At 35.7% G+C, this 25,421-nt stretch overlaps 1 protein-coding gene across 4 annotated transcripts in view; it reads left to right on the top strand.

The window, feature by feature from the left end:
- PRKD1 (protein kinase D1) overlaps positions 1 to 25,421 on the top strand; it is a 345,202-nt gene that overhangs the window by 254,784 nt on the left and 64,997 nt on the right. For 3 of the 4 annotated variants that reach the window (XM_029237647.1, XM_029237648.1, XM_029237650.1), the window contains 2 exons: positions 6,826 to 6,957; positions 8,300 to 8,460. In XM_029237647.1, coding sequence (XP_029093480.1) covers positions 6,826 to 6,957; positions 8,300 to 8,460 — 293 coding nt within the window. Of the gene's footprint in view, positions 1 to 4,967; positions 5,154 to 6,825; positions 6,958 to 8,299; positions 8,461 to 25,421 lie in introns of those variants that run through there. The other variant, XM_029237649.1, reaches the window with a different exon arrangement.

Here is a 25,421-nt window from a genome sequence, read left to right as displayed (position 1 = left end):
AGAGTCTGTTTGAATATTGTGGTAGATGTTTTCATAAGATTAAAAATAAATTTATATAACTCACCTGGGCCTATTGAGAACAGATCAGATTAGATAATCTTTGTTCATCTACCCTAGACTTTGTTTCCTTCTTGAGTATATTTGATATTTCTTCTTCCCTTTATTTATTTATTTAGTTTGAATATAGATACTCCTCTTCTAGAAAAGGTAGAAGCAAAACTACAGTTGAATAGTTTAGCTTTTTCTACTTTTTTAGCATTAAACTCTTTTTTCCATGGTGCAGGCCTATCTCTTCCTCATTCTTGCCACATATGACACACAGCTAAACGGCCTTTTGTTCTTTCCAGCTTTTTAAAAGCTTCGGCTTTCTCCTCCTGTTAGCCTTCTTAAGGTGGTTCTCACTGGCCAGGCCACTATTTGCTGTTTCCCTGACTCTGCTGTTCCTTCTGTAGCTGCGTTCTCTTTCTGAGTATAAGCCTAACAGAGTTCCCTGGGCAGTTACATCAGTTTCTCTAGGTACTACCCCTTCTTCTCCCTAATTAGGGTAACTTGTTATTGTGCTGTCACTCTGGCTTGTGAGACCTTTTTATTCCTCTTGGAGCCTTTTTTTTTTTTTAAACATCTTTATTGGAGTATAATTGCTTTACAATGTTGTGTTAGTTTCTGCTGTATAACAAAGTGAATCAGCTATACATATACATATATCCCCATATCTCCTCCCTCTTGCATCTCCCTCCCACACTCCCTATCCCACCCCTCTAGGTGGTCACAAAGCACCGAGCTGATCTCCCTGTGCTATGCGGCTGCTTCCCACTAGCTATCTATGTTACATTTGGTAGTGTATATGTGTCCATGCCACTCTCTCACTTCGTCCCAGCTTACCCTTCCCACTCCCCGTGTCCTCAAGTCCATTCTCTACATCTGTGTCTTTATTCCTGTCCTGTCCCTAGGTTCTTCAGAACTTTTTTTTTTTTTTAGATTCCATATATATGTGTTAGCATATGGTATTTGTTTTTCTCTTTCTGACTTACTTCACTCTGTTTAACAGACCCTAGGTCCATCCACCTCACTACAAATAACTCAATTTCATTTCTTTTTATGTCTGAGTAATATTCCATTGTATATATGTGCCACATCTTCTTTTTAAGAGTCTGGCCATATACTTATAAAATATTTTCCCAGAACTTTCTGAACTGCCTGATCAGCATATCTAAATACATTTTATGTTTCTTCTCTTGGCTGCTGTAATCTTTGGGATGATATATTCACAGCCTCCCAAGTTCCCATCATTGCTCCTCACTAATGTTTTTCTGGTCATATGTGAGTGAAAAATTGAAATTTCTGTCTTTTTTTCTCTAGTTATCTAAAAGATGCTTTTGTAAGTGTCTCAACAAGAATTTGTTTAATGCTCTTGTTTCTGAAGAGCTATGGGACTTTCCCGACTCTAGACATCTCCACGGATAACAAAAATGTGAACCGTGTGATTAATTTGAACAGTGCTTGCATGAAGGGAGTATCTGGTACAACAGTGGCTTGGAGAGACTGGGATCAATGGAGAAGCAAAAAGAAATGACCAACCTCAGGGTGTAGGTATTAGGTAGTGGAATGGGGGGAAGGCAGGTACACATCTGCAGGCGTAATTTTACAGGCACAGAGATATCTGGGCCAGGATAGTGTGTAAATGATCTATTGTAATTTCTCAGATACCTGTGTCATGGACAATTTGTTGGAGTCACTCTTGCTAACTGTCCTGACAGTGCACCAATGATCAAGAGCCTACAAAATTATAATTATAAAGAAATTTGTAGGTAGTCTTACAAGTTTTCTATAATTAAATAAAATCAGGCTATACAAAATGTTTCCTCTTTCCTTTATCCTATTCTTTGCTTTTCAAAACACTCTTCATCCTTCAAGATTCTGTTCAGTGATCCCTCCTTGATGAAGCTTTCCCTGATAGACCCAGGCAGTCTTAATTGCCCTTTCCTTTGTGTTTCCATCACTGCATCTTGTATTATGATTATTTATGGGTCTCTCATCCTCATTTTGACTTTGGACCCTCGACAACAGATACTATTCCTTGTTATTTTTCTATTTCTAATATATACTATATTACAATACATATATATTACTATATAGTAGGTTCTAGATATATTAGTAAAACATAATATTAATCAACTATATGCTTGAAGGTATTAGGCCTGCTTGACTTACATGAGCTGATTTAAGAAAGACACAAAAATGTCTTAATTTAAATGCTTGCTTTTAGAACTGTCACCTCCAAATAGAAATTACAGAGTAGTGTTTGGGACTCAATATAAAAAAATATTTCTAATAATTTGAGATATTTACGAATACAGTAAACTGATTTGTGAATAGTTATCATTCCACTAATGAAAGCTCTCACGGAACAGAGGATTATTTATGTGTATCTATTATGTGTGTGTATGGATGAATGATAGGATGTTAAAGTGGATATGGTTTCTTATCCACAGAATACCTTAAAGCTGATGAGTATTTGTATTTATGTGGAGAGAGTGATATTCAGAAGCTATTTTCAATATTCCAGAGGTTAAGAAAAAAACAAATTTATCTACAACAAATCTTAATTTTTAAAAGCTTCATAATATTTTGCTTTGGGCCAGACTTATCAATTGAATGACACTGGTTATCATGTAGACACAAAACTCGAATTGGGTGTTAGTTATCATTACCTTTGATTTTTGTAAAAAATTTAAAACCAGTTATTGTTACTAACTCCAATTTGTTTGGAGGGAGAAGGATTTCAAGAAATGGAGTATATGCAGAAAGCATGTTAAAAGAATTTTTGATTATGAACTGAATTAATTTCATTTTATACATTATTTCATGGACTTTTTTTCCTCAGTATTTTTTGCATCTCTGAGATAAGGATGCACCTTACAATAGTGGTGTGTTGTATTTAATTGCAGTGTTTTTTAAGTCTTTGCTAGTAATTCATAAAATAAAGATGCAGCTTTATAATCCACAGAATTTTGATGGTCAGAGAATATGATGATTAGATTCAGAGTCGATGAGAGAATTTGTATGGTTCAGCTGTCAGGCTGTCTGAATCAAGATCCTGCGTTACCTAGGGCAGCTCCTTAATTTTTCTGAGACAGTTTTCTCATCTATAAAGTGGGGACAATAGTATCTACTTCATAGAGTCCTTGTGAAAAATTGAATGAGATGATACTTGAAATGTGTTAAGCTTTTCTTCTTCTTATACCTGTTCCAACTTGGCAATGCCAGAAAGAGTTAACACTTCTCCCAAATTGCCAAAATTACCAGTAAAAATAAATTACTAAGAATCTTGGAAGATAAGACATTATTTGATTTTATTATGCAAATATTTTTGACCTCCAGAGATTATTTATTTTGCTTTGGAAGCCTGATTTCTTCTGTACTGCTAACCAAACAGTTTATTCCATTTTGTGCAACAATTTATCATGAACCTTAAAAGAAGTACTGATTATCTTAGAGTTTTTGGCTCAATTACCTGTTTTAAATGCTCAGTGACTAAGGAAAGCATGTTATTTTCTCCTCTCCTGCACGGTGGAGTATAACAATAGACTGTGAACAAAGCAAATCAAAGATACACAGGTACCAGTATAAGGGGCCCATTGTGTTTAGTTTGTAGCCGTGTCATATGGTTTTAATTTAGGTCACCTGATTGATTATGACATACTGACAGATAGCACATTGTTCTCTCTTGGAATCTCTAGACACTTTAGTATTTCTATTCTTATCTGTCCATTTTGCTTCCAAACCTTAAGTGAAATGGAATTACAGCATTCACTTTGTTTTCCTGTGCTAAGTGATTATCTCTGAAGTGCAATTTTGTGATTAGGCAAGATGGCATGCATACACTCAGCTAATGCTGATTTCCCCCAGGGTGCAGAAACAGGTAAATTCATAATGAATGGATGTTGTGCTTTGATTTCAAATGCATGTGAAACCTCACCACACTTGGTAGTTTTATTTTAAAAAATGTATTTAATTATTCTAAAATTAACAGGAGAATATTAAAATTGAACTTTAGAAAATGGCATTTAAACATAAGTCAAGGGTGCTAACTGCTTATGAATGTTAATCCCCTTCAGAAGGTGAAAAAACAAACGTACCTGACAAACTGGATTGGGGGGGGTCATTGAAAATCTTCTTTTTAATTATTTATATTCTTTCTGATTAATTCAAAAAATATCTGAACACATCTAGGTATTAGTATTGTCAAATTTTAACATTCCTTATTTTGAAAACTACCTTAATTATTCAACTAATTGCTGTCATGGTATTGTCACCATTGTTTGGGTGACATTTGGCAGGGGTGGGAGATGGGGGGAGAGGCAGGGGAGAAGTTAGGAGTTAATGGTTGGCGCAAAGTATTTTCTTTAATTATTTTCTTTGATGTTTTAAAAACAAATTTGTCCATGACTGTGAGAGACCAATTTTAAAGAAGATTTAGCATTTACAAAATTAGACACACTTTGACCAAATTATAAAAGTAGTTGATTGGAACCCAAACCATACTTTTTTACTGATTTACTTAGAATAAGCGTTGACTGTAATATTGTGAAACTTGAAGTGAGAAACATAATAATACAATTTCCCAATCTTATTTCAATTGAAATCCTTTTTGTAAGGAACCTTGACACTCATCAGAACTCCTTGTAGGCAACGCTAGAGCAACTTACTTGGCTGCACTTCTTTGATTAGCTCCTTCTTCCCACACTTTAATCTCTTAGTGTAGTGTCTGGTATACAGTAATAGCTCAATAAATCTTAACCTTATTATTATTCTCATTATCTTTCCATTGAGTAAAACTAGTACCTTTAATAAGTTGATGGATGATTTCCAATAGTAAAGCATATTAATTTGGAATAAAGTACTTTTATTCAAGGGAAAACTGACCCATTAAAAATTTTAATCTCTTTTTATGGTCCAGATATACGTCTGTGAACTATCAGTAATATCCTTTCTGGTTGAAGTGATTCACTTTCCTGCATGTTCTGTTGTCACTTGCCCTGAGGGATGTGATACCCTCAAAGTTGTCCTCATAATTTTGGACACCTATCTAGCAGAGATGAATCGCCTACAGTTTCAGCGTTCACTCTGTCACACCTTGCATACTTACCAAGGTAAGCACTTCATAAGTATACTCCACAGGTGATTCCTTAGCCCATACCTGCTATCCAAGACACCATCAGGAAAACTGCAGATGTTTATTTCCCTCACCATGGGGCTGTTGGATAGAACTCTTTGGGCAGAGTTAGGAAAGGTAAGATGTAACACTGGTATGATGAAAAGGACAGTGGATTGGGGACAAAACACTTGTGGGTTGTAGTCTTAGTTCTGTTTAGTAACTTAGGCCAAATTTTGTAGCGTCTTTGAACCTTAGAAGTTATTTTATAGTTATTGTGGAGTTTTTTTGTTTGTTTTTATCTGCCTTTCTGCTGGTCTGGTAGGCTCTGTAAAGATGTCTTACTTATCTTTACATCTCTGTCCCTGGAATGGTGCCATTGACAATATTGAAAAGGTGTTTAACAAATGTGTGTTGAAAAAGTAAGGCAAGAAGACAAACAGGAGGAAGAGAAGGGAAGGCAGAATAGAAAGATGTATTTAAGGCCTAAATTTTCCCCCAAATTCTCTTTGCATAAAACCTTACGAAATCAAGTGCACATGGTTCTATTCTAAGTTAATGGAAGTTTACACCTGAAGGGTTAGGAGAAGTCACCATTGGTCAGACCTTCTCTTTTTATGTATGGGAAACTGAGGCTCGTGATGATTAAGTGAGTTGTCAGTAAGGTAATGGCAAAGCCTCATCCAGCTCTTCTCACTCATAGGTCAGCACTCCCTGGACTATTACGGGCAGCCTTAATATCGGGCTATATGTGTAAATAGATCCAGAAGGATATAGCCCTACACACTAGAATTTGGGGAAAAGGGGTGGTCTTTCACTTTCATTTATCTGTACCTTTCTATTTCTTGATTTAAGCAACACCAAAACACCGTGAACTATTTTTATAACATAATAAAAATATCATGTGGAAAAGTATAATTTTTAAAACATAATGAATTTCAATACTCTGTACGAATACCATATGGGATAAATAACAATAAGCATAACAAAAAGTACCCTATAGCATGAATATGATTTGCTGAAGTATATTTATCAGAGTGGGCTGGAATTCACCAGTGTGTGTATTAAATCCCTCTGTTTGGCATATTGATGAAGAGGCTGCCTGTTATTTTTAGGTCAGGATTTAAATGCTTGGTTATATTGCCTAAGAGTTCAAACAACTGTATCTCCCCAAAAGAGGCTGCCCAGATTTCTTCCAGTTGGGCCCCACCCTTCTAATGTACTTCTTCAAGGTCATATTCAAGTACACTGTCTTCTGATCTGTCTAAATTCCATTCATCAAGTGTTTCCTTTCCATTAATATTTCTGAATACCTCTCTGGCTCATTTAGGTAAGAGAAAAAGCAAAGTGTTTTAAAGCAACATCCCGTATTTATAGATTGAATTGAGTTATTCTTTCATTCATTCTTTGTTCTAGCGTTTTGGCTATTTTTGAAGTGGCCTGAGACCTTGTTAAGCAGGAAGACAAGAAAGAGGTTCCTTTGCCACCACTTATAAAGCTGTGGTTGAGAAGAATGGAGTGGAATGGCTAAAAGTCAAGCAGTGTTGCATCTTATCTTTCCTGACTTTGCCCAGTTATACCCATACTTGCATGTTAAGTATCTTGCATACTAATTATCTACAGATGAGCGTATTTATTCAACTTATTTTTCAATGTTATTATTTTCACAGCTTCCGCCACCTTTGAAGACTTTCAGATTCGTCCCCACACTCTCTTTGTTCATTCGTACAGAGCTCCAGCTTTCTGTGATCACTGTGGAGAAATGCTATGGGGGCTGGTGCGTCAAGGCCTTAAATGTGAAGGTAAGGTATTCCTTCCCCAGCCAAGTGGAACGCATGCTGGAGTTAGCTACTTATGTCGTGCCCTCTTCTGCAATGCCTTCTTTCCTTCAGATACCTTCCAAGGATCTGGGTACTGCATGGATTCTGTTCGGTTCATTTCCTATCTTCAACATGTTAGCCCTGATCTGGGAAGCCATATTCTCCTATCTTTTCCCCTATATCATGTGGATATGTTTCTCTCCCATAACGTGTTGTTTATTTTGCTAACAGGCTAAACATATAATTTGCATCTTAAGCCAGAACTTGGAATAGTAGGCATTCAATAAATGTTTGCTGAAAGGAGCTGAGATTCAGGAGGTTAATCAAACCGTCCAAGGTCACTCAGCTGTTGAGTGGCAGGCTGGAACGTGTACCCAGTTTCTACACCAAGATCATAGTTCTATCATCCTCCATGGACAGAAATCCTTGAAGTGCATAATTCAGGTTTATAGGATACCATGATATAATCTTAAAAACGGACCAAATCATACCTTGCTCCTTTTTGATGAAGGGTGGGGCGGGGAGGGATAGAGCTGTTTGAACTTTGACCAAAAAACCCCAAGCTTTTATGATGAAATCCATAAATAAAATAACCATAATTTCTGAATTTCTGTCTGTAAGAAGGGAAGTTAAGAGACAGTGATCTGGAAGAAAGTCTACCTAAAGTGTAGTTTTATGAAAATTTGCCTGGCCTGCTATGTGACACATGGGGAAATTCTGAACAGTAAGATTACGTGATAGAACTATGAACAGTGGAAATATTGAGAGGAAAATGGTGCTTTTTCCTAATTATCTACCATGTAGAAACTAGCATGCGTAGTATTTTACATATTTTCTCAACAATTCTGCAAGGTAGTTATTATCCTCATTTTACAGACAGGAAAACTGAGGTGAAGTAATTTTTCCAAGGCCATGTAGACAAACAAGTTGTGGAGCCATGATTCAAATCAGTGCAAGTCAAAAGTTGTGAAGCGTTATGATTAATTTTCCCTTGCAATAGAACTTGAGGCAGCTAAAAATAGGTCATCTCACTGGAGTTTTATTGCTAGATCCCTCAAAGCCCAAGTCCCTTATGTTAGAAAACATTTTTTTAAATGATAACCAGGGTAGTTGCTGGGCTCATCCAATAAAATCAGATGTCAAAACCCAGCTTATTGACAAATTGGGAAAATAAATCAGAAGCTCAAAAGAAAATTTAAATTTTCGAGCAGCCACAAGAAAAATGGAAGCAGTACTGTTGCTAAAAATTCATAATTTACAACTTATACTAAAATAGCTTTTAATTTATAGTTGAACAAAAGTCATTTTTACTTTCTCCTTCCAGGATGTGGGCTGAATTACCACAAGAGATGTGCATTTAAAATCCCCAACAACTGCAGTGGCGTGAGGAGGAGAAGGCTCTCAAATGTTTCCCTTACTGGGCTCAGCACTGTCCGCACAGCATCTGCCGAGCTTTCCACCAGTGCCCCCGATGAGCCCCTTCTGGTATGGCCTCCTGTTTATCCATTTGCCCGTTTACATGAGAAATCTGTAGGACGATGTGGTCACAGTGGTAATCAATCCAAGACAGCGCCCTGGGAGAGAGGACACAGCCAGGGTGTTAATGACTGTGTTTCTTCAGGGCCTGTGCTGTAGATTGGTCAGTGCTTCAACAAATATCCAACAGCTTCGAGTTTGCTTTTTATCTGTGAGCTTAGAGCAATTTTAAAATCTGTGAGGTTTCATCATGGTCATGGAGCCAGAGCAGCACTGACTAATACGTGAATGTGACAAAACATAATTTGTCAAAATTTGGAAACCAGAGATAAAAGATTTTCTTCTCTGATGATTATTAGAGTATTTCGTGGCATGGTTGACTGTTTATTCTGGGAGAAAATCTGAACTTCGCTCATATGAAAAGATGAAAGTCTTTAATTGTTTGGCATTAAAGGCGTACATGCTGATGTCAAAGTGACACTGGTTGACAAATGCCATGGGAAAAATAGCATTTAATACTTTAAGTATTTCCATTGGCTCTAAAATATATATCTGTGGATGTGGCTTAAATATTTTTCTTTAAGAAAGTTAAATTTTGATTTTCCAAACATTGAAAGCAAAGTAAAAATTGTGGTAATTACGTGCACTATTTAAAATAAGAACATTATCCTGAAATAAGCTAATTGTGTGAGCTTAAGTTTCCTATTTTTACTCCCTCTGCTAGTGGATATTACAAAAACTCTTTATAATCTAATAATTACAAAAGTCAATTAAAGAGAAAAATAAAAATTATGAAACATTTAGGTTAGATAAATCCCTGGGGTGGAGAGGGGCAATGCATTTTGAAGCCATCTCTAAAAAGCTGTATTAATTACTCTGTTGTTCAGAAAATATTTCATTGTGATCTTTAAATCACTTAAATTTTGTTGCAACATAAGCCAGACATATAACTCAAATGAATGCTTATTTTGATAAATAGGAAAAGTCCGTACTCTGTGTTTCTGTGACTTTTGGGTGGGAGTTTGTTGTGTTTTCATGAAGTGAACCTGTTAGGGGAAGTCAGGCACTAAATCCCACCAGTAACTAGAAGAATATATTATATTTTGGTGACTATTCAGAATGCATGTGTGGTTGTATATTACTTTATAAAGTTGTATTAGTTAGAATTAATGATACTCTTACTGAAAGGTGCTTAAGTCAAAATCTATTTACTTTTTCAAATAACTCTCATATTATCTTTCCAACTATGAGATTTCTTGATTTCGTTTGAATTTTTGTAGGTAGTGATTTTATAAGTTAGCAGTTACTCTTGCTTTTAAGTACCGTCTCTGAGAGTCATACTGTTTACAGAATAGACATTTTTAAACAAGTTTAAAAAATAAAATTATAAGTTAATGTGTATTGGTTTCAGTTTCACCAGGAAAAGATTTTTAAAAGTTAGTTAACATCTCATAAGTAATCTAAAGCTGTAAACTAAAGTTATTCATCATTAGAATAGATTAGAATCTAGGTAATTAATGCTAAACATTCTTCCTTTAAAACTCAGTTTTTCAAAAAGAATTAATAGGAATATGTTTAATTGTTTGCCTGGAGAATTCAGACCAGACTTCCAAGATGAGGTGTTACTTAAGCTGATCTTTACTGTGCTTTTTCTTTTATCAGTGGTTTGATTTTCTATATTAGGCTAAGTGTTTGATCTCTTCAAAGTCATACAGGGTAATTTTAAAATGATGGCTTTTGTGCAAAGACTTCATAAGTCAATAGAAAGAGTTGCATGTATATAATCTGTTTTAATGTGTTTCTTAATATATGCTTGATGTATTTAAAATTAATTTTGTGTGAAATTTGAATACTAAAATTAAGAAAAAAACCTATCTCAGTTTTTAATAATATATACATATATGCACATATGTATGTATACATACACATGTGTGTATATATATATATATATGCTTCCAAACATCACATATGTATCATTTAGATTTTATAAATATAATGAAATTATTATATGCATGCATATTTATAAATGTGAATGTATAATTTATATATAAATTTAATTTAGGTTACTACAGTCTTTAAGCAGGTTTTTGTGTTTTTCAACCAAATTATTTAATTGCTTTAATTGCTTTATTTAATCAAATTACATAATTATTTAATTATTCGAATTACTTGATTACAAGCTATATTGTACATCAGATGTTGAAATTCATTAGCACTTTATTGCTGAACGGAATTTTTTTTGTAGTAGAATGCTTAAAAATGTTTTAAAAATACATTTTAAAAATCACATTTTAACTATATCTGCCAAGAATGCTTACAAAAGTTTGATCAAATCATATATTTATGAGGTGAGAAAATATTGGGGCCACAGGATACTTCAAAAAATGTTATTATGAACTTTCATAACCTTATATAAAATGCCCTATGGGTAACCTTTAAATGAAAAATGCCTTTGGTAATAGTGTTGGTGACACATTGGCTCTCAAATGCACGTTTTACATTCATCATAGCACTTTTTGCCCCTGTGGGGTGCCTGTATGTCTCTCTTTGCATGCTCGGAGTGCAGCTAATATGTCTCTTTTCATCCCTGTGCAAAACATAAAAGGCCAGTAACTATAGTTTAAAGGTTATAGTGAATGCCTAGTCAAAGGTAACATTATGGTAATGATAGTAAAACCTTTTAGTCCGTATACAATAAACAATATTTTCCATTTCTGAAAAGGATGATGGTCTATATTAAGATGGCATTGCTAAGTAATGCCATTAGACCACCCATGTTGCAAGTCTGCAATAAGTATAGATTTTCTGCCAAATGTAAGAAAATGATTTTTCTATTCAACATTTGATTGCCTATTTTGACTGGAAAATCACCATTTCACATATGGATTAAAATACTGGTAATTCTATTAATTTACCCATTTCTGGCAAATAAATTGAGTCTTGGATTTCTATACTGCTGCTCACATAGAAAAAAAAGTATAACAACATAGATCTTATGACAAGCTTTGTCTGTCGTCAACTTCGGCACTAAACTGTAATCCATTATTCCAACCATGATGCAGTCCTTTTTTGAGAAAATCCAAAATGTAGGCAATTTATGGCATAAGAGCTCTGCAAGGGTGTATATCTTTTTGTACATCATCACCTATGTTAGAAGGAAACAAGAAAAACTCAGTAGGTACTTAAGGAGGACACACTAATATGTTGTTTCATTATGTATAAGTATACTTATTAAGATTATATCAGTTTTATAAACTTTTAGACAATTGCATAGGAGAAGTCAAGATTAAATGATCCTATAATATCTCTGTTTATCATCTAGATCTTTTTAAAAATCATCTCATCTTTTTAAAAATTTGCAGATGTTCTTGTGGTGTTTGGGAAAAGTTAAAGCCATTTGAAATCATGTTATACAAGGCTTAGTCTTAGGCAAAAAAGTTAATAATCTGTTCCAGAACTTCTGCTCCTAGCTATGAAGAAGCTTGTATCAGACCACTCTCCTGTAAGGGACAATTATAAAAGCTGAATACAGTATAACAGAACATAACAAAACAATATTTAAAGGTACCTGGGAGCAACCAAGGCAATCAGGATTTGAGGGACAAATGTCTCAGAAATAAGGAAATCACAGAGAGGTCAATGTACAGGACAGCCCCCAAACAAAGAAGTACCTGGCTCAAAATGTCAGTAGTGCTGAGTTTGAGAACCCCTGATGTAGAACAAAGCTGGAGAATTTCCAAACATATCATAAAGCCGTAGTTAAGACAATGTGGTATTACACCAGAACAGAAAATAAACCAATGAAACAGAATAGAAGGAGTCCAGAAACTATGCGCATATACAGGCCAACTAAGTTATGACAACAGTACCACTGCTGTGAGAAAAGGATGGTTTTTTTCAACAAATATTTCTGGAACCAATGGGATATCTATATGGAAAATATGAATCTTGACCTTACCTTATACCATATACAAAATAAATCCTAGGTAGATTAGGAGCTTCTAGGAGATAACATACAAGAGTATCTACAGTAACTTGGGTCACGAAAACCTTTTTCAAATAGGACTCAAATCACTGATGACAAAAGAAAAAAATTGGTAAATTGGGCATCATTAAAATTAACAAATTATTTTCAGCAAAATATACCATTAAAAGTGTGGAAAAGCAAGTCACAGAATGGGAAAATATATTTTCAATGTATATAATATGTATATATATCTTGTAAAAGAGTCATATCCAAATGTATAAAGAACATCTATAAAAGTTGAAAAGACAGACAACCTTATTTAAGATACAGGCAAAGTACTTGAATGGCACTTTACAAAAGAAGACAGCCAATAAACATGAAAATGTATTTTACATCGTTATTTATCAGAGTCTAAATTTAAATCTACAATGAGATATCTGTACACCAGAATGTCTAATGTTGGGGGAAAAAAACTGACAGTAACAAGTATTGGTGAAGATATTGAGCAACTAGAACTCACATACACTACCACTAGGAATATAAATTGGTTCAGCAACTTTGGAAATCCGGTTGGCAGTTGTCTTCTAAAGCTGAACATATGCATATCATGCGACTCAGCAGTTTTACTCCTAGGTATATATTCACCAGAAATGTGTATAGACATGCATGGAACGATATGTACCAGAATTTTTTTTAATTTTTAAAAATACGTACCAGAATTTCTAAAAATTTTTTAGACTTCACTTTTTTAAAGCAGTTTTAGGTTCACAGCAAAACTGAAAGGCAGGCACAGAGATTTCCCATATACCCCTTGCCACCCACACATGCATAACCTCCCCCATTATCACCATCACTCACCAGAGTGGTACTTTTGCTAACACTGGTGAACATACGTTGACATACACATCATAATCACCCAGTCACATCATAACCAACCAAAGTCCATGGTTTGCTTTAGGGTTCACTCATGGTGTTGTACATTCTGTGGATTTGGACAAATGCATAATGACATGTATTCATCATTATGGTATCATGCAGAATATTTTCACTGCTCTAAAAGTCCTCTTAGCTTCATCTGTTCTTCCCTCCTCCCCTCCAGCCAACCCCTACCAACTACTGATTTTTTTTACTGTCTCTATAGTTTTGCCTTTTTCAGAATGTCATATAGTTGGAATACAGTATGTACCCTTTCCAGTTTGGCTTCTTTTACTTAGTAGGACATACTTAAGTTTCCTCCATGTCTTTTCGTGGCTTGATGGCTTATTTCATTTTAGAGTGGAATAACATTCCATTGTCAAGATGTCCACAGTTCATTTATCCATTCACCTAACAAAGGACATCTTGGTTGCTTCCACGTTTTGCCAGTTATGAGTAAGGCTGCTGTAAGCATCCATGTATAGGTTTTGGTGTAAACATAAGTTTTCAGCTCTTTTGAGTAAGTATCAAGGAGTGCAATTGCTGTATCATATGATAAGATTATGTTTTGTCAGAACTGCCAAACTGTCTTCCAAAGTGGCTGCACCATTTTGCATTCCCACAGCAATGAATGAGAGTTCCTGTCGTTGCACATCCTTGTCAGCATTTGGTGTTGTCGTTATTTTGGATTTTGTGTTCTGATAGGTGTGTAGTGGTTTCTCATTGTTTTAGTTTGCATTTCCCTGATGACATATGATGTGAAACTTCTTTTCACATGCTTATTTGCCATCTGTATATCTTTTTTGGTAAGACGTTTGTTAAGGTTTTTGGCCCATTTGTAAATTGGATTGTTTGTTTTCTTATTGTGGAATTTTAAGAGTTCTTTATATATAGATATATTATTTAATATTTATTTATTTTGGCTGCCCCTGGTCTTAGTTGCAGCATGCGGAATCTTTAGTTGCAGCAGGCGGACTTCTTAGTTGTGGCATGCAAACTCTTAGTTGTGGCATGTGACCTCTTAGTTGAGGCAAACATGCAGGATCTAGTTCCCCGACCAGGGATCGATCCCAGACCCCCTGCATTTTGAGTGTGGAATCTCACCCACTGGACCACCAGGGAAGTTCCAAGAGTTCTTTGTATATTTCGGATAACAATCTTTGTTAGATGTGTCTTTTGCTAATATTTTGCAAATGTTTTCTCCCTGTCTGTGGCTTGTCTTTTAATTCCCTTAACATTGTCTTCTGCAGAGCAGAAGTTTTTAATTTTAATGAAATCCAGCTTATCATTTATTTCCTTCAAGGATCATGTCTTTGGTTATGTATTTTAAAAAGCACCACCATATCCAGGGTCACCTAGGTTTTCTCCTATGTTATCTTCTAGGATTTTTATAGTGTTGTGTTTTACATTTAGGTCTATGATTCATATAGAGTTAAATTTTTTAATTTAAATTAACTTAATTAACTTGCATTAATTTACTTTTTAAGTTAATTAAGTTAATTCATTGTAAGTTCTGTGTCTAGATTCATTTGTTTACATGTGAATCACCAGCACCATTTATTGAAGAGACCATCTTTGCTCCATTGTATTGCCTTTGCTCCTTGGTCAAAGGTGAGTTGACTGTATTTATGGGGGCTTATTTGGGGTCTCACTGTTTTACTTCATTGATCTATTTGTCATTCTTATACCACACTGTTTTGATTATTATAGCTTTATAGTAAGTCTTGAAGTTGGGTAGCATCAGTCCTCTAACTTTATTCTTCTCCTTCAGTATCATGTTGGCTATTCTGGGTATTTTGCCTCTCCATATAAACTATAAAATCACTTTGTTGATATCCATAAAATAGTTTGCTGAGATTTTGATTGGGATTGCATTGAATCTATAGGTCAAGTTGGGAAGAACTGACAAATTGATAACATTGAGTTTTCCTATCTGTGAACATGGTATATCTCTCTCCATTATTTTGCTCTTTTATGTCACTCATCAGAGTTTTATAGTTTTCCTCATATAGATTTTATTCATATTTTGTTAGATTTATACCTAAGTATTTCACCTTGGTGGGGTGCCAGTGTGAATGGTATTGTTACAAGCATGTTTTTAACATTTTTATTCATTGTAGCTAAAAGCTAGAAACAAATAAATAGTGGTAGAGTCATACAATGGAATAGTATACAGCAGTACAGCAATAGAATTGAGGAACTGTTGATTCATTCAGCAACATAAATGAATCTCACAAAATAATATTTAGGGAAAAAAAACAGACACAAAAGATTATATGCCTGTGAATCCAGTGTATGAAGTTCTAATCCAGAAAAACTGATTTATGGTGAGAGACATCAGAATAATGGCTCCTCGTAGGTGCCCACTTAGAGAGGGAGCAAGAGAGAGCCTTTCTGGATGCTGGAAATATTCTATATCTTGATCTGGGTAGAGGTTACATGCTTATATGCGCATGTAGAACCTCATCAAGATGTACACCTAGAATTTTCTGCACTTTATTCCATATAAATTATACCTCAATAAAAAGATTTTATTTATTTATTTATTTAATATGTGGTCTTAATTATTTATTTATTTATTTATTATTTCTGTGCGAGGGCTTACTCTAGTTGCGGCAAGTGGGGGCCACTCTTCTTCGTGGTGCGGCGAGCCTCTCACTATTGCGGCCTCTCTTGTTGCGGAGCACAGGCTCCAGACGTGCAGGCTCAGTAGTTGTGGCTCATGGGCCTAGTTGCTCTGCGGCATATGGGATCTTCCCAGACCAGGGCTCGAACCCGTGTCCCCTGCATTGGCAGGCAGATTCTCAACCACTGCGCCACCAGGGAAGCCCAATAAAAAGGTTTTAAAATGACAATAGCAAGTTATAAAGTCATTAGGTTTCTTCATCCCAAGTCATGTGGTAAAAGGATGAAATATTATATCAGAAAAGTTAATAATTTAATTTAATTCTGAGATTCCTATCAGTCAATTTAAAGAAAATGGGGTTATAGAAATTACATTATTCAGTAACAGGAAACATAAATTCTTTGGGTGCTAAATGAAAGTAATATGCCACATCACCCTAATATATGTAGTATTCATTTACATAATAAACATTTTCTACAGTAGTCTTCACCACAGATACACAACTGTGATTCATATGATCTTCTTTCAAGGGAAAAACAAAAGTAAAAACAAAGCTCTAGTAAAATATTACAACCAACTACCAAAGGAATAGGTGGCTCTCTTTTTCTTGGCGACCTATGGACATTTCTGGTGATTCTAATTTGATAGCAAGGGAGAAATACAGAGGTGTGTGTTTCCCAAAATTTTTTCTTTAAAATAATGGTGCTATAAAATATTATGCAAAAAATCCTTCTCCTAGTCAAATAAGATTGGGAAGTACTCCTCAGTCCACCCAAGTACTGGACATCACAATATTCATTAAGCATAGTTATGGCTCTCAGAAGTCTTGCAATAATGAAATCAGTGTTCCTAAACTGACTCAACTATGGAATCCCTTTTTCTCAGGAAACCTAGGAATACCTAGTGGGAAAATAACATGCACTTTTAGAAATGGTAACTTAGAGGAATAAGTCAATTAATGCATGTTGCATAGACCATCTTCAAATATCGTGCAGTAAACCAGCACTAAGCTGGAATTGAATTCTGCTGATAGCCCAGAATAAAGACATTCAGGGCTACAAACTGGAGGAAAATCCTGAGCTTTGGATATTAGGTATGTTGATGACAAGGATAATATCTTATTTTGGAAATTGAGGAAATTTGATTTCTTCTCGCAAAGGGAAAGCTTTGCCTCCTCTGTATGAAAATGTTCTATAAAAGTACATTCAAACAGGGTTATAATTTCTCCTCCAAAGTCATGTTTGGGTCTGGCCAAATGAGCAATTGTTGCTCCTGAATTCTGCTCATGCTTCCTGTTAATCCAGAAGTCTAACTGGTATCACTAGGTAACAGTTAATTTTAGCAGAACCTCAATCTAAATGTACATCCCTTTCCAAAGTCTCTGACAAAATGGATTAGCTGTAGATTGCAAATTAGGATGCAGGGACTGAGAGCACAAATAATAGGATTTTTCTCAAAGTGTAATGTTTATTCAACACTGGAAATATCATGGATTTCAAAACACCATCATACGTTTTTGTTAAGAAAAAGAGTCAACTGTATTTTAGTTTTGATTTAATTTCTAGTTATCAGATAGAGCTACCCCACAAAGCTTGAGGGAACAGAGATGAAAAAGAACATATTCAGCATAAATTACCAGATGCATGTCTACTTAACCACAATGTTTCTTAGATTTTTCATTGATACTCCTCCTCTTAAAAAATTTATCATAACCTTTCTACTTTTGAATTATATTTCAACCTTAAATGAAATCAGACAGAAAGCAATGATATGCAGCGAAGACTCTAAAATGAGCAAAGAATACACTGTAGACATATTTCTCTCATTAAAACTCTAACCCACTATTGGACTTTTCAGGTTTGTAAAGCACTGACTGATACTGATTATTCATCAACTTATTCTTGCCTGCAGGCAGATAACTATGTCACATTTGATTACTTTGATGACCTTTTTCTTTCTTTTTCCATTGAGAGTATGAATTATTGTGAAGAAAATCTGATCTTTCACTTAAAGGTCAAAATGCTTCTTTCTGACTCATTTATTTTCAAGAAGGTGAATGAACCGTCTTTCATCACTGACACTGTGACAAGTAGATATTTTCTTTACCTCTACCAACTCAAAACTTTAAACTGTGTTTTTTGTAATCTTAGTGTCTGTAGTTCCATTGAAATGTTAAAAAGTAGTTTCTAACCCAGATGTTTCTGTGCCACAAAGACTGATTAGTATCACATTTTGCTTTTTCTTGAAAATCTATTATTTTCTAATAATATTATTGAGTAACATGCATTGCTTTCCTCCAATAACACGGTTCTCTTGTCTTCTGCCTCCCCTTTTCTGCACCTTTGTCTGCTTTTTGCTCTTACGACTTCATGTTTCAGTCTCCTGTGAGTCCTGGCTTTGAGGTAGGTACTAACTCTGCCTAGGAATGTGCTTCACCATCTTTTGCAAGCCAACATTATAATATTAAATTAACATCAGACAGTCATCTGTATTGACTCTGTGAGAATACTCAGGTCAGAATTTAGCTCAGAATCCCACCTGTTGAACAGCAGAAAGCCCATGGGTGGTGGTGGTGGTGGTTGTCTTTTCCTGGTGTTATTGTTTAAGTTTTCACAGTCTTCAAGAAGACAAAGAGCAGTGCAGGCATTAGACCAATAGTTGGTTTATTAGATAAAATTTTGCCCTCAGATTACTTGATTCCATAACATTGGTGTCTTTTCTATGAAGCTGGGCAGGCCAGTTGAGAATAGAACAGAACACAGTCAGCATTCACTTTACCTGGTAGCATATTAACTGAAATGTGTGCATGCTGGAACTGTGTCCTGGTGCTAGGTACCATAGAACTGTGCCAAGTGAGGTCACCATCCTGATATCCAGCAGCTTTGGTTGGCACCATAAGGCACAAAACAAGGACTGCCTGAAGAGGACTTATAACTTTTCAAGAAAGGAGCTTTGAATCGTAATGTATTATCACAGTCTATTTAATTATTTTTTAAAAGGATGGTACTAGTGTATGTATTAAGGTCTCAATCCAAGAAGAAATTATATATGGAAAACCACACATTTCCTTCATAAAGGTTTTAAGTAAGACCCCCTCCAAAATTGGCCTTTTGTCTATCTTAAGCAATTAATAACCTAAACATGGAAAAGTCAAGCATTAAAGCAGGCTATACAACAGTGCTCTTCTTGTGATAACTTGTTTTGACCAGTTGACTTGTTAATGTTTCATTTTGCTTATTTCTGTACCTCTGGTGAGTTGAGAGTTGACATATTGTTATTTTCTTTCATGAGACTGTAAATTTCAAATACCATTATTAGTGTCCATTCTAAGATGGTATTGTTAAGGTAACTCTAACATAGGAAGCAAATCAAAATACAACCAGAACATGTTCTGGGTTAAAGAAAATTAACAAGTCAAGATATCTTTTTTTTTTTTTTTTTTGCGGTACGCGAGCCTCTCACTGTTGTGGCCTCTCCCGTTGCGGAGCACAGGCTCCGGACGCGCAGGCTCAGCGGCCATGGCTCATGGCCTAGCCGCTCCACAGCATGTGAGATCTTCCTGGACCGGGGCACGAACCCATGTCCCGTGCATCAGCAGGCGGACTCTCAACCACTGCGCCCCTGGGGAAGCCCCAAGTCAAGATATCTTGATTCATAAGATGTAAAATGAAGAGATCTGCTTCAATAATAGTGAATTCCCATGATTGAAAAATTATCCTAGTTCAAAATGTGCCGTACTTAGAAAAGTCTGGGGTGAATGCTAGGTCAGTATAATTTTTGATATTCTTGTAAATTTAAATTTTGTAATTTACAGTGCCATTCAGACATAATTTTAGATGTGGACTAGTATCTTTCCCTTCAAATTATCCTTTGGGAATAAAGCCAAAAAAGGGCGGGAAGCGTTTTCCACTTCCCTCTCCTGCACTGAAATCGGAGCAGATGGTGTAAAAGAGGACTGAAGGGTAGTTTGCTTTTCTGTGGAAGTTGTACAACTTAAAGGCAGTCAGGCCTTCACGGGATAGCTCCTGAGGGAAACAAGATGCATTTTCTGCATAAGCTATTGTTCTTGAAGTTGTTTATAGCTGGTTTGTTGAAAAGGTAACAAACTTTTCTTCTTTTCTTTATAATGTCCTGGAAGATAATTATTCATAAAATTTGACCAGTATTTCAGAGAAATATTCTAGTGACAGTTTGTGAGTTGCAGAACTGTTTGAGAAACCTGGTCATGGCTCCATGTTCAGCATGTCCTAGTCAGAGTTTATATTTTCAGGTTTGTAACTCAAGGATGCAAAAGTATACAAGTGTAGGTCAATCCTCTGCCCTCATGGACCTGCAGGAATGGACACTATGGAAACAAAGAAATGTGTTTTTGTAAAAGCTTTCTGGTATTACATTGCAATGATATATATTAATTTACTTAATGTCCTCTATTGATTAGATTGGTTCCTTTTTTTTTAAACAATGTGAAAATAGGCATCTTTGTATTTTTTGCACACTTGTAAACATATTTGTAGGTTTCTCAGTAAGTATTTATCGAATGAATCCAGTAGGTTATATCCTTAGAAGCCAAGTAGACTAAAGAATATACACATTTTTTTTTTGCCAACTAGTTCTTCAAAAGGATATAAAAGTTTAAATTTATGACTTCACTGACTGCAGTGTATGAGAGTTTCCTTTTCCTCATAGCCTTCCCAACAATCGATTTTATCAGTATTTTAAAAGGTTTTTTTTTTCACAAATTTGATAGATAGGCAAAATAATTTCTATTCCTAAATATGATTTCTTTACTGGAGAAGAGAAACAACTTTTCATATATTTTTTGGACATCTGTATTTCACCTATGGTGAATTGCCTGTCTCTTTCTCTATTGAGTTGCTTTGAATATATATATATATATTTTTTTTAAACTTAAAAAAAATTTTAACATCTTTATTGGAGTATAATTGCTTTACAATGTTGTATTAGTTTCTGCTGTATAACAAAGTGAATCAGCTATATGTATACATATGTCCCCATATCTCCTCCCTCTTGCATCTCCCTCCCACCCTCCCTATCCCACCCCTCTAGGTGGTCACAAAGCACTGAGCTTATCTCCCTGTGCTATGCGGCTGCTTCCCACTAGCTATCTATTTTACATTTAGTAGTATATATAAGTCCATGCCACCCTCTCACTTCTTCCCAGCTTACCCTTCCCCTCCCCGTGTCCTCAAGTCCATTCTCTACGTCTGCATCTTTATTCCTGTCCTGCCCCTAGGTTCTTGAGAACCTTTTTTTTTAGATTCACATATATGTGTTAGCATATGGTATTTGTTTTTCTCTTTCTGACTTACTCCACTCTGTATGACAGACACTAGGTCCATCCACCTCACTACAAATAACTCAATTTCGTTTCTTTTTATGGCTGAGTAATATTCCACTGCATATATATGCCACATCTTCTTTATACATTCATCTGTTGATGGACACTTAGGTTGCTTCCATGTCCTGGCTATTGTAAATAGAGCTGCAATGAACATTGTGGTACATGACTCTTTTTTTGAGTTATGGTTTTCTCAGGGTGTATGCCCAGTAGTGGGATTGCTGGGTCGTATGGTAGTTCTATTTTTAGTTTTTTAAGGAACCTCCATACTGTTCTCCATAGTGGCTGTATCAATTTACATTCCCACCAACAGTGCAAGAGGGTTCCCTTTTCTCCACACCCTCTCCAGCATTTATTGTTTGTAGACTTTTTGATGATGGCCATTCTGACTGGTGTGAGGTGATACCTCATTGTAGTTTTCATTTGCATTTCTCTAATGGTTAGTGATGTTGAGCATCCTTTCATATGTTTGTTGGCAATCTGTATATCTTCTTTGGAGAAATGTCTATTTAGGTCTTCTGCCCATTTTTGGATTTGGTTGTTTGTTTTTTGATGTTGAGCTGCTTGTATATTTTGGAGATTAATCCTTTGTCAGTTGCTTCATTTGCAAATATTTTCTCCCATTCTGAGGGTTGTCTTTTCATCTTGTTTATGGTTTCCTTTGCTGTGCAAAAGCTTTGAAGTTTCATTAGGTCCCATTTGTTTATTTTTGTTTTTATTTCCATTTCTCTAGGAGGTGGGTCAAAAAGGATCTTGCTGTGATTGATGTCATAGAGTGTTCTGCCTATGTCTTCCTCTAAGAGTTTTATAGTGTCTGGCCTTACATTTAGGTCTTTAATTGAATATATATTGTGATAGTAATCCTCTCTCTGTTAATCTGTGATGGAAGTATATTTTCAGTTTTACATGTGTTTCTCATGGCTTTTTCCCATACTGATATTTTAATACAGAGAAAACATTTTCACTCATTTTCTTACTCTACATGGAATAGTATTGAAAGTAAATCAATGTAGGCAGATTAAGCATAATATTCTTTTCAAATGATTCAAGAGAATAGTCTTTTCTTGACGTAAATGAGCTGACGTCAAGGTAGAAAATGAAGCAGAATTAAAGACACTGGTGTCCTTTGCAACGACAGGATACAATGATGACACAATATTTTTTTAAGTTAAGTAGGCCTTATGGAATTTTTTTAAAATTTAAGAACTTTACTAAAGTTATTTTAAATATTTTTAAATGTCTTTAAGGAAGCATTTACTATTACAGCTTTGAAGTTAAGAGGCTCTAGAGAGAATTTTTTTTCTTTTTTTTTTTTGGTTAAATTAAATGCTTCTAGACTAGTCTTCTTGGTAATTCTTAACAGTCAGACTGCCTTACAGTAAGATATTATTAGGAAATACATTGCTCATTCCAAAAACTTTCTCTATGTTTGACTGTTTACCCTTCACATCCTTTAGTTTTTACAAAATTTGGACGATATTCAGTTTAACTTTTTATGTGAGGGTGCGTATTTTCTAAATAATACTTTTCCATAAACCACTATTATTTTTATAGAGTTTCCTGAGTCACATTTAATTCAGACAAGTATTGTAGTAAAAGGAACTCTTGTCTGCATACTCTCCTAGAAAACCTCCCCCCAAAATGACTCATTCAGTTACTGTTTCTGTTCATTAATAAATAAGTAAAGACAAGAGAATACCACTATTGCATTACCTATCTGTAATTGGGTATGATCCTGATACACTTTATAATAGTTAAGGCAGATTCTTTTCAAATGAGCAAATACTGGGGAAAAAAGTTATTTCTAATGAAACTATGGTGAAATTTCTGGCCCAATAAATATTTTCCAGGATATTTTCCAAAGTAGCAAAAGTCTGTCTAGAGGTAGACACTTTAATTGTTATGCTTGTGTTCTGGAGTTCCAGGAATCCTGGTGATTCATCTGAATTAAGAAGTCGTTTTTCTGTTTAAATATGAACCATGACATCCAGTACGTTAGCCAGATATTGCAAGATTTCTTTTGATGATTGTACAGACTAGTTCTCTAAATTCAAACCTGGGCAGTGTATACTTCCAGTGAGGAAGAGACATCCAAGAATCATTTAACTGGCACTTTTCCACCTCCTGAGAGGCAGAAGAGTATGTGCAGTGGTGCGTTTGTCGGGAAGGAGCCCATCAGTAAAATTAAGAGTGTGAGGCCTTCTTTGATGTGCTATTAATCAGCTATTGCCTGATTTCATTCAATTTGTCTGGCTTGTCATCTGTACATTATTATTTCATGTTCTGAACATAGACTTCCAGATGTGTAATTCTAAGTACGAACACAGCTGGAGAGTTCTTCATGAATTCCACTGGGGAAGAGGACATCAAGTACCACTTGTCCACAGTTACAAACATACAGGTCTTCGGAACACATGGATCTTTAGTGAAGTCCCTGAAGGGCCTGCACTCACATCGGGAAGGTACCTTGGCCTCCGTAACACTCCGCACTGCCATGACTTAAGACACAAAACATTGCTCTCTGCTTTAAGATGCAAAGCAACCCCCCCCCCACGCACCCAGTTACCAGTAACAGGCATTTTGCTAAGTGGCTATCTGTGTCCATCTAATGTCATGCCAGGCCTGTCAAATTTAAGTCTCTGCTCCTTAAATTCCTCACCAGTCATGACTACTAAGCTCCAAGGCAGTAATTGCTGGGAAATCTCTTTTTAGATTATTTCATTCAGCTTTCCCGTTAGCTAGTAAACCGAGGCCAGGCGCCTGTCAATTCAGTCAAGGTCAAATACCATGAGAATATGTGTCCCTAAAATCACTTTTGAATTTTCCACATGATCTGCTTACCTTCCAGTTCACTTTCTATATGACAGTCGAAGCCCTCAACTTGTTGACATGCAGAGTTATTTTCTTCCTCAGCGGAAATGCTTTTATATTTTATGAATGTATAGTGTGTGGAGTTAAGGTTGCATTGCCTTCAAGTATAAGGAGAGGCAGTACTTGTATTATGTCTCCCCTTTCCTCCAGGAACCCAGAGATTTGGAAGATGTCAGTAACTGACATTTTGAAAGAACAGTGCATGTAATTTGTAACAAGTTCTCCAAGGGTCTAGTGCTTTCCCTGGAAAGGGTGGATTGCTTAAGAAAATAGTAAGGTTCCTTTATCCTTCATTTCTGTTTACTTAAAAAGAGTGAGGCAGTATAAAAGTTAATGTAACATCTAAGACTGCTTCAGCACTCAGCAAATCCAGATCACCGTGTATTTTTAATCAGAGATTATATATGTTGTTACTATGAAATCTTTCACAAATTGCTGCAAACATTAAAAATGGATTCTCCACTGTACAACAGCATCCATCACCACTAAGCAGGGGGCACGCTTTTTTTTATTTCTGCTCTGTAGCAGTCCTTTTCACTGTTATGAAAAGGTGTTGATTAGATTTTATTTATGCTACATATTTAGGGTATCCAACTGAGGAACCAAACTCATTTATCTGGCACACTTGGCAGGTAGTTCAAGGCCTGTAGAATCAGAATTGTAACAGAATAGCACTGAACAATTTAAAACTCGCCAAACACCCTACCCTCTACTCAGCGAATTACAGGGCATGGCAACATGCCATGTTCACATGTTCGTATGTGAACCTCAGTTCCCAGGAGTCTTCAGACTTGTCTGTTGCCCAAGAACTGCTCTGTGCTGGGAAATCCTGGGCTCCCCATGTTTGAGGTGAAATATTTATCTCAGTGTTGTTGACAGAAGTTGATTGTTTCTTTTTTGCTTCGTAAAATAGCCTCAGACGAAGCATTCACAGCTGTGTTTTACTAGCAGTGACAATGGGTGGCATTAGATAATCATTTCCAAGTGGGATAAACAGGTTTCAGAGCATATAAAAGAAATCTCTAGGCAGTCTGAAGATTAGGAGGACTGAGTTGTCCTAAACAGAATTTTAACTGCTAATAATAGTCAACATAGTCATTGCATGGCAAGACTCACTTCAGGATCCACACCCAATGCCTCTTCTTCAGGAAACTCCTTTTCTGAATGACCCCTTTATCTCCATCATGGAAGTGGTTTATCTTTTCTTCGAACCTTCATACATATGGGCACTT

This window comes from Monodon monoceros, unplaced genomic scaffold (genome assembly GCF_005190385.1).
Source record: "Monodon monoceros isolate NGI ecotype Baffin Bay Population unplaced genomic scaffold, NGI_Narwhal_1 Super_Scaffold_21, whole genome shotgun sequence".
NCBI lineage: Eukaryota > Metazoa > Chordata > Mammalia > Artiodactyla > Monodontidae > Monodon > Monodon monoceros.
The sequence above is the reverse complement of the archived record's forward strand: the minus strand, read 5'-3'. Positions and strand labels throughout refer to the sequence as shown.